A 10994-nucleotide genomic window follows, 5' to 3' on the forward strand; every position below is an offset into this window, starting at 1 on the left:
GGCCGCTGCAGTGAGCCAAGTGACCTTCGTGCTGTCAATGCGAGACGTACAAACCACCGCGATCACGAGATAAGCGCACGCACGAGCGACCACGCCCTGTAGACGCATTTAGCATGTGAAGAACGTACCGTTCGTGGCCGAATCGTTTCTCGCTGCGCGCTGCGGAGCGAGGGGGCGTAAGTTCGATTCCCGGTGACGGAACTTTTTCTTCTGGTTTTTTTCTTTGCCCACTGTTAGTCTTTATATTTACAACGTCATTTCCGTGACGGAAATACATCAGTGGAGCCGTGGTGGACCCCGGCATAAAACACTTTCGTGTTAAAATTTATCCAAATTCAACGTCACTCTAACACTACTCCTGCCCTTCGAAAGTGTGGTAAAAGATTTTTTCTCGAGAATACGAAGACTTGGGTAAGATATGAGTGACTTATCGTTGCGCTAATTGCATGGGTGATGTGGGCGAAACTTTTTCCACGGCATCTACTGTCTCCGTGTGTTTTGAGAGCGGCTCATGTTCAGACCCCACATTCTTTACTGAACTAGTGAAAAACGATTTTTGAAAAATAGCTTGTAAGTTGCACGACATCTGCTGTGCATAATGCTGCAAAAAAAAGGGGGTGGGTATTTAAACAGTTTCACTTGCCTTTTTAGAATTAAGAGACGGCAGATTTTCAAATAATTTCTTGGCTGGTAATAATATCTTCTACAGGTCCAAACAAGTAAGACGTTGTACATAACCTCCCTTGTTGCCTTTGCATCTGTTACGTTGTGGTTTTTGGTTTTGCACAACGTGCAGGTTCTCTTTGTTTCGTTGGTGCCGGAGACGTCACCTCGAGACACTCCTTAAAGGACGAGACCGCTTGAACACAACATTTAATATGCACACTAATAACAAAACACAATACTAACGAAGACAGAATAACTACAGGAATAACCGGCTATATGACTGAGGCCACATCATTAGGAATGCATAAGCTACGTGCTTAGTTCTTCGCCACTCAGTCCCTAACCTACAGTTAGTCGCGGGGAGAAGTGACGGCACGACACCGATCTCGCCAAGGTCAGTGATGCCAAGGTCTTTGGAACGAAGTAGGGAGCCGATGCAGTTGCCGTTGCCGTCGAAGTTGAGCAGCTCGATGGCTTGCTGTATCGGCAGCCTTCCTAGGCCGCCGGTTGACGTTGGTGTCAGACCGCTGGCTCCGAGAAGGGGTTCCGGCCGGACAGCCGCGTCTGAGCTTGAGCCCAAAGCCCGACTGCTCAAACCTGTCCACGGGCACAGGAACGTCGGACCAGGAGCAGCACACGAGCGACTCCCTGCCCAGAACAGCAGCAGGTAGCCATGGTTACCCTCAGGTCACCGGTCTAGAGGGGTAGAGGTCTTGACTCGGGTCCGAAACCTGACAGCCGAAACGCGTGACCCGTCTTCCTCGCTGCCTCCGAGCTACTCCCTCTTCCTCTTCGTTCTCCTCTCTCTCCGCGTGCTTCCGAACGATCGTTGTGGCTCTCTCTCATTGGCATTTCACTTCTTTATTCTTTTGGCTCTTCTAGGCCCGTGCAAGTTCTTTTTTCCGTTGTCTTCGATTTGGTTCGACGGCGCGCACTTCAAAATCCACGCACTTCACCACAGCGTCACATGGAAACTGACTGGAAAAATTTTGCATGAGTCTTTAAACCAAAAGAATAATTGAAAAGTCGATTTTTCGAAAATAGTATTTTTAGAATTTGTGTCTATTACTCTCTTTATCTGCTGAGTTTCCTGTCTCAAGTTAATATTTCAGCTGTAGCATCAATTTAAAAACAATAGGGCACCTGATTTTTTGCCTGTGTTGACTAAAACAACACATTCAGTGATGCCACGCTTGCATTCTACTTCCCTGAGGGTCTTGTAGGCAACTAATGTTTTGCGAGAAAAAAAATTCTCTGGCTGTCTGGAAGGCCCGTGAGAGGGCGGAGAGGCTCGGCCTCCCCGTCCCGACATCGGACCAGCCAGGAGTTGGATGTGTAAACATCTCATACTCTTCCCTCCGGACCAAATAAATGCCTTTTCTCTCTCTCTCTTGTAGTATGAAGCTAAGGGTTTGGAATATGCCACATTGCAAGCAGATTATAATTATTTTGGTTTTAAGTTTTTAAAATTTGCATTTTGTGTGACCATTGCATGGCCATGTTCAAAACATTGGAGCTACTATAAAGTAAGAAATAACGATGCAATCATGAAAGTATTTCCTGTGTTGTTAGTGTTGTGCTTTCTGCTATTGATGCATATGTCCTTTCCATATTTCTCTGTGCTGGTTATTTGGCTATTGTAGTAAGAACAAGAGATATTACTTTCTTATGTACTTAAATAATGAACCTACAGGAAAAATAACTGCACCTTTAGAATTGGGAGAAGAAACTGAATAAGCATGCTAACTTTTATCAAATTTGGTTGGAAAACAACGAAGGAGAGCTTTAAGACCCATGTCCCCCCTTAAGGCTATTTGTGATATCAATTCTTTGTGGCAGAATTTAATTGCCATGTTTTAGTTGCTCAGTTTTATCATGCCTGTGAAATATGTAAAGCTAAAGCTTTCTAAGCAAATATTTACTAAAAGTACTTTACTTGTGGCTGAAAAAAAGTGCGCTTGGATTTCATCCTTCAGTTTCCTTCACATATCTGCTATTTCCTTCAAGTATAATGGGGATTGAAATACCAGCTAAGAGTTTAGGAGCATACTGTTTGTGTTGCAGTTGAGACAAATTAAGAGTTCTTTTTTAACACGAAAGTATTTTATGCCGGGGTCCACCACGGCTCCACTGATGTACCTCCTTCACGGATATGACGTAAAATATACACTAACAGATGGCAAAGAAAAAAAACTAGAACAAAATGTTCCGTCGAACCTACGACCCCGTGCTCCGCAGCCCACAGCGCGGACCGACTCGGCCACAAATGGCACGTTCTTCAGCATACTAACGGCAAGCTATTCATATGCACCATTTACCATTGGCAGTACTTGGAGATCGGTGGCACTTCAGCGTGTTTTCGTTATCAGTAGCGAGATGGTGCGAAGGGCTCGAAGGGCGCGTTTTAAAGGTCATCGCCCTGCGCGTTGCAATGCATGCGCGCCTCCACAGGGCGTGGTCGCTCGTGCGCGCGTGCTTATCTCGTGATGGGGAGTGGTTTGTGCGTCTTGTGCTCTCACCGCAAGTTTTCGTTGAAATTATAGGGAGCACGAAGGTCACTTCGCTCACTGCGGCGGCCGCTTTTGCGAAAGGAATGCACTGCTCACATACAAATAAGTCACAACTGTGACAGTTAGTTCGCGCTCATCCTGTGTATACTTGTGCATTTGTTTCATGCGTTCTCCTTTGTGTTTGAGCAGCACGCTTAAACTGTCGAGCTGTGACAGTTGTTAGTTCACGCTCATCCTGTGTATGTTTTTTCCATGCGTCCTTTCTGCTCGAGCAGCGCGTTGCGAGTTTTGAGCTGCTTGCCGTTCTTCACGTGATATTACAATTTGTTGCTATAGCATTCGTGCCCTTGTGCTGAAACAATGCACAACAAACGCTGAACTACGTCTGTGAAGACGCATTTCACTTTAATGTTATACCGATTCCTATTGAAGCGGGATCAGTGATGTTTTTTTTTTTAAAGCATGGGCAGGTAAAAGTCTGTCCGCAATGACTAAAACATTCAACGGCCACACTCACCTTGTTGCATAGCGCATAGAATAGCTGCAGAAAGTCTGTAAAATAATATATGAAAGTGTTTTAACATCCTTAATTTCAGACATCTTTGCTGCTGATGGTACATTTGCGCTATAGGGTACACAGTGGGGGCGATTCAGGCATGTCCAAAATATCAGTCATTGACTGTACTTCACTTGAAGTACCTGACCACATTGTGAGTGCAAGGTTGTAACGAAAAAGTAAAAAAAGCCTGTTTGTCAACGAGTGGTACCATGCAATATGCAGCCTACTCAGCGGCCATCCCTGGTGTGGTAGATGTGATGGCCGAATGGGGCTCCCTCTATGTGCTGGTACAAGAAGGCAAGCTATTTTGTCTCCGTGAGAGGGACACCCAGAGCAAGCTGGAACTGCTTTTCCGCAAAAACCAGTACTCACTGGCCATCAGGTAGGCTTGCGAAGTTGATTTTATTGAGCATGCTGGACAACATTGTGAACTTCAATGAAATGGTTCTTAGAAAGCCGCTGTTAAGATATGTTTACTGTGCCCGCTAGGTGCAGAAATCACAACAGTGGCTTAATAAAGTTTTTGTCCATAATATAATGCTTATAATCGTTCGCTTAATCCATTTACACCTTGTCAGTCTCTTCAGGAACGAATTAGTTCAGGAATTAGTCTCTTCAGGAACAAAGAAAGAAGCTTCGTCTCAAGTTCTTTCATAACGTACACCACTGTGCGACTGGCATAGAATGTGACGTGAACATTGCTTTTGCCGTCGTGTGTTTTTGCCACAGTGAATCTGGGACAGGGGCATTGTCAAGCTGTTTTCATGCAGCTTTTTTTTCCCCTGTCCCAACCACTTACTGTAAAACTGTATGTGGTAAATAAACTCAACTCAACTCAAGTATATTTTTAACAACCTGAGTATATTTCTTTACACCTTGACCATGCATATAAAACAAAAAGAAAAAAAAAAGATGTAAAAGAGATTCCTTTAAGATGTCCTTTATCCTGAAAATGATCCATGACTGGAATGCATACATTACTACAAAATGTTGCTAGTATTACTCAAATGATGCTTTTGTTTCATCTCTATAACTATTTTGTGTATTTGCACTTTGAATGTATAGTGCTCTGCTGGGAAAGCAAGTTAGTGAAATATGTAGTAAATTATTTGTTTCTGTTGATTTCCATGTGTACCTGCCACCTGTACTTTTGACTTGTACTGTACATTTCCTCTGGATCCCCCCCCCCCCTTCGCTGTAATGCCTGCGGCCACTGTGGGTGACGCAACAAAAAATTAAGCAAAGGTAAAGGAACGTGATTTCAAATGGTGGTTGTTTTTAAAAAGATGTGTAATGTTTTCTGGCTCGAAAAAATTTGTAAGCCAAAAGACCGAAAAATTTCAAAGTAACCTTCGAGGAAAAAAAAGGAACATCTCCAACAAAAGGTTTTTAAAATATATTTATAAATATACAAATTCTTGTACAAAATTGGAAACTTTGACGTAAAGAATTATAACCAGGAACCAAGTACTCTTTGAGTTAAGAAAACTTACACGACACATGGTGAAATTATCAAATGTTTGGTTTGTCCTACTAAAAATTTTTCTTGAGAAAAAATGTATTTACGGCACAATGTTGTATACAAAAATGTGAGTATTTAAGGAACATTTCAAAGATACATTTTAGAAAAGTACCAGTAACTACAAACTGTACAGTAAAAATGAACAAATACAAGTAATTAAGAAAATTCACCCTGCTGAAGATTCCTCATCTGAACTAAACTGATGACGAGACGGTGACATTGGAGTCGGCACTGCTCATAGAGTCAATGAGATTGCTTCTAGCAGCGCCAGGGAGAACTGCTTACTTTCGAGAGAGCGCACGGTTTCAAATGTCAAGGCCATTGCACCATTCATACGTGCTTCAACCTTCGAGCTCACACACTTCTTAAAAATCCCTGCCACGTGATAAAAATGTGAGCCCCACAGAAATGGCAACTCTAGTTTGTGTGCAATAAACAATATGGCGCTACAAATCCAGGTGCAGAATTTTTTATTGAATAGGTTCTCAAAAACATCATTCACTGTGATTGATGTGTAGTCGTGTGGCAAGGAAAGAGTTAAGCAAAGTTTTAATTTCTTTGCAACGTACTTAACATACATGGATGATGTCATTCCAGCTTAGCGCGGAGCCAGAAATATGACCAAGATGGTTTGGCGGACATCTTTCGGCAGTATGGTGACCATTTGTACAGGTGGGAAGCAAATGCCTTTACAGTCACTAAAATTTCTACACATTCCTGGTACTTTAGCGAAGAACATAGGTGAATGCTAATGTTATCTCCCTGTGCTTTTTGTGAATATTATTTCTTGAAACTGATGTCATTTCAGGAATTTCTTGCAAATGGGTGTGCTTTTCAATTAGCCCGACCTCAATTTTGCTGTTCAAATGCCTCCCTTTATTAAAATTGCTGATTAAAACTCAATTATAGTAAACATTATTTCACATAGGTCCCAAAATTTGTTACTGCAGGTGCGCTTGGAAACAATCCTAGTTCCTGACATGTTGTGCTTAATAATCTATTAAGTGCAGTACTGATTTTTTCCTAAAACACCTGCTATTGCATGTTGTGACATTTCTCTGATACCCACTTCCAGAAACAGCCTAACAAAGAAACCACTGTTGGATTGAGTAATATCCGTGTTACATGGGAATTTGGAAGGCCTTCCATAAAGTATTCTATTGACCCATTGGTCAAGCACAAGCTGTTACAAGGGACGTTTCGAAGGCTGTCGAGTCAATGGAGCACCTCACAACTCTATCGAAACTTCAGTTGCCATTGACTTAACGGAAGCAGAAACAGTGCGAACGTGCCCTCTCATTCACAGTGTTCATGTACTTGCAATTAGGAAGAAAATAATCAAACCGGTATGCTCTAAAAATAGTATATACGAGTGATTTCATTTAATAAAGTATTTTGCCACTTGAAATGTGCGAACTGCACATACCCTTGATAAATCTTGAGCAGTGTCGAAATCTTCCTATCTTCTCCCTGCGATGTTCACTCCTGCTGACTCCCCCTTCATCACCTCTATAAACCCTGTCAACAGAACTTCCTCGAGCTGTACACAAAGTTCAGTTTTTGCTCCTTTAATGTTGCACATTTTTCATTATCTGGTCACGCTGACCGACATTCGTGCACATAGTGTATCGTGCGAAACCTGGCTCCTTCACGAGGTCAGTTTGTTTTCGCTTGCACGATGTAATGTTCTAGCCTTTTCTGAAATACTAATACACAGCCTTCATAACAACCTATATTAAAACAGATGTTAACATGGTAACTTTATAGATGGGAATTTTTCTCTTGTGGAGTTGAAAAATGCACACCTCACCTGCAAGCCAGTGTGTGTGTGTTTACAAATAACTAGGCTTGTGCGAATATTCGAGCACTTCGAATATTCGAACGAATAATACAGTATTCGAATTCGCTTCGATTCTAATTTAAATTATTGAAAATTTTGAAGTATTCGAAAGGAACGAATAGGTGTATATTAATCCGCTTGCAACCCCCCCCCCCCCTTGTAAAGGTGGTTTCACTGCAGTGCAGGGGTGCTATACCGTGAATACATATTTCAAAAAAAAAAAAAACTCCGCACTGTTCGTTTGTAACTTCCTGTAAAGGTGGTTTCACTGCAGTGGAGGGGTGCTATACCGTGAATACACCTTTCCAAGGAAAATTCGCACTGCAGCGAAGCCCCACTTCAAGGTTAAATGAACATATTCCCCTCACATCGATTCATCATTTTTTAAGTTTAAAAACTTGTTGTATCAGCTTATATGCTCCAAGTGTAGTAAATTTTAAAACGTAACATACTTTACAGGTTATCACTTGCATTCTACCGAAAGCCAAATCCCGCTACTATTCAAAGTTGCTTCCACTTCTTTTGAACCAAAAAGAATGACATTTGCTCATGCCTTGATACAATAAAAAAAAAAAAACGTTGTGCAGATTGGTTGGGTCATGACAAATATGCTCGTTTTTCTTTATAATGTGTGATATATAGTATTCGAATTCGATTCGAAATTATTCGACCAAAATCACTATTCGCTTTGAATTCGCTTCGAACCTAAAATTTACTATTCGCACAAGCCTACAAATAACACATTGTCATGCTGAGCCAAGCACTAAAAAATAGAGGTGTGCGAATATTCGAAATTTCGAATATTTTTCGAATAGTGTTTGCTATTCGATTCGATTCGCACTGGAATTTTATTATTCAAACTATTCGAACTTCCCAAAAACAAATACAGTCAACGTCCGATTAAAAATGACCCCTTCAGATTTTCAATATGCTTCACCTCATCACACTCTCGTATTGCGGCAAAGCTGCCTTTCAAGCTCCATTACGGTCGAACTTTGCCAAAACACAGTCAACGTCCGACTGGAAGTGACCCCTTCAGATTTTCAATATGCTTCACCTCATTACACTCTCGTATTGCGGCAAAGCTGTCTTTCAAGCTCCATTACGGTCGAACTTTGCCAAGACACAGTCAACGTCCGACTGGAAGTGGTCCCTAGATTTTCGATATGCTTCACCTCATCACACCCCGGTATTGCGGCAAAGCTGTCTTTGAAGCTCCGTTACGGTCGAACTTTGCCAAGAGACAGTCAACGTCCGATTAGAAGTGGTCCCTGGATTTATGATATGCTTCACCTCATCACATCCCGGTATTGCGGCGAAGCTGTCTTTCATGCTCTGCTACAGTCGCAAATGTACTAACTCAAGAAACGCTGGTTCCAACATGGAGATGAAAGATGTGGCAGAGGTGGGGGTTCAATTAACGCTCTTTTTTTTACCTGAAATTTGGGCAGGAAGTCCGAAAAATCGGAAGCCGAAGCTTTTTAGCATCCAAAATTTCAGATGTGCTTATATATCGACGTCTACGAAGCAGATTTGGAACTCCGGACTTGAAGGGAGCACACCCTTGTCCGCCACATCAGTTAGGCTTCCAGAGAAGTTGAAAGAGGAGGAGAGGCTGGGGAAATGGCATCTTTGCCTATCACATGTAAAGTGTTGTCGGCAACACTTTGGTTGCACCAAATCATGTACATAAATAGACTTCGGCCTCTACATTGCCTCAGTCTTGATAAGACAACTATGAAACACCACCCTGCCAGTGCTTCAACAACCTAGCGAAAAGAAACACTTTCGTGTTGCTATCTTATAAGAATATGCTTAGCAATCCTCTCCAACTTTTTTTTCTGCAATTTCGCTTCGAAGTATTCGAAAAATATTCGAGAAATATTCGAAAAATATTCGATTCGCACTCACACTTCAATATTCGAATTCGCTTTGCACCCAAAATTTTGCTATTCGCACAGCTCTACTAAAAAAGTTTGTTCTAGCATTGGAAGTGGCCTTTCATGTAAAAATGCAGTTCTTAGTGTGAGCTTCACTCAACAAATGTCTTGAAGCTCTGTCAGAGCAGGGTTGCAAGTGTACTGAGAGACTCGAATTTTGGCTGCATAAGAAGCACTTGTCTGAATTACAATTCTTTAGAAGATGTTGTATGTAACGACACCGAGAAATCACGAGTCCAATACGGTCGCCATTACTGTTTATTTTCGTTCTTCTCTTTCCACTGCCTCCAAGAACTGAACTCCTGCATCTTCTTTTGCGTCTTCTTTCTTACATTATATATTCTTCACCTTTCTGAACTGAGAGATGCTACTACAGCACACTGTTATATAATGTTTCTGTTGGTCTGGCTGTATGAGCGACTTATAATTTATCTTGCAGTAAGGGTGACTATGAAGGCGCTGTGCAGCAGTACATACGCACAGTGGGCAAGCTGGAGGCTTCGTACGTCATTCGCAAGGTGAGGCTGTTGTTCACATAGCGGCTGCGCAAACCTTCTTGCTTTGGAACAGGTTCAGGGGGAATCTATCGCTGGGAAGCATCATTGCATATGAACACATAGTTTGTTTTTGGTGCAATTATGAAAGCTTGTACTTGTGATTTTCAAGAAACTGATGCCACAGCTAGTTGGGATTTATGCGCGTAAATTCTCAAACTGAAGCATCTGCTGTGTAAATCTGTTGTTTGTGTATTAGTTGTCCGGCTTTTGCTATCATTGGAGTAATGTTGCAAAAAACAGTAGCAGAAGCAGTGTTGTGAGCCAAAACAATTAGTGCCCTTTAATAGAATCAGCTGTGGTATTTAGGTTTTCACTCTCTCTGTAGTTACTGCACATGCAACTGACAGAGCAAGTTTCAGTGGTAATGAGTACTGAATTATAAAAAAAGTATTGCTTGATTGGACTAGAATACTATACAAACTTTTAATGGAGTACTGACACAAAAATCTTGGCCTCGCGTTTTTTTGCTGCAGTGTGTTGCTGGGGGCCTGTTAGTCATAACACGGCACATCGTTTGCTGCAGCACGTTAAAAATAATTAATTACAGGCTCCTCATTACCGACCAGTGTCAGTTTCGGTTTCAAAAACGACAAGCCTCCAGGTGCAACTATTACCACCTAGAAGGTGCAGCGCTCGATCACGTCAGCACAAAGAACTGTGACGCACTTGTGCGCGGTTTGCGAGCAGCCACCAAAAAGTAGGCTGCTGGAGCAAACGCAACAAAAAAAAAAATGGCGGTTATGATGTCTTCATAACTTAATGCAGCGTGGTCACGTGAGGGAAGTAGGGGGGTCACCGAAGGTCACTTTTGAGGATGTCAATAGCGCGAGGATGTCAATCTCTCACGCAAACTTCAAAATTCATTTAAAATACATTCCAAGCTATATTTGCTGTTCATAGGTATTTTGCAGGTGATATACGCATGTTCACAGGAATCGATCCCGCAGGCTATCTCGGCGACGAAATTTTGTGTCGGTATCTCTTTAAGGAGACTAGCCGTGGTATGTAATATCTAACTTGCTTCATGATCGGCATGTGTTAGTGACAGAACATCGTTCGGTGGTAAAAAAAATCATGGATTACTAGCAAAGCATTGCATAATTGTTGTATATGATGTCTGTACAGTACGATATCGGTCATATTGTAGGTGAATCTCACAAAGTGGAGGCATTGTGCAGTCTATCAAAAGTGAAGAGAGCAGTACATACTGATAAAATGTAGTTGAGCATTTCTGGTAAAACACATTTTGCTTGCAGGACATGACAACATGCAGTAAATCTCAGTGTCACTGATTGAGGAGAACAGTCAAACTGAAAAAGGGGACAGCTATACATGGCCATACCTTCAGTACATTGGTACTAAAGGTGTAAGGTACTAAAGGTGTAAAGGCAACACCTTTC

General features: G+C 41.9%; 1 protein-coding gene across 1 annotated transcript in view; it reads left to right on the plus strand.

The window, feature by feature from the left end:
- LOC119389369 (vacuolar protein sorting-associated protein 11 homolog) overlaps positions 1-10994 on the plus strand; it is a 77395-nt gene that overhangs the window by 25107 nt on the left and 41294 nt on the right. Inside the window, exons 9-11 of the mRNA XM_049414412.1 lie at positions 3958-4117; positions 5855-5929; positions 9477-9555. Coding sequence (XP_049270369.1) covers positions 3958-4117; positions 5855-5929; positions 9477-9555 — 314 coding nt within the window. The remainder of the gene's footprint in view (positions 1-3957; positions 4118-5854; positions 5930-9476; positions 9556-10994) is intronic.

The sequence above is a fragment of the Rhipicephalus sanguineus genome, chromosome 4 (genome assembly GCF_013339695.2).
Source record: "Rhipicephalus sanguineus isolate Rsan-2018 chromosome 4, BIME_Rsan_1.4, whole genome shotgun sequence".
In the NCBI taxonomy this organism is placed as follows: Eukaryota; Metazoa; Arthropoda; class Arachnida; order Ixodida; family Ixodidae; genus Rhipicephalus; species Rhipicephalus sanguineus.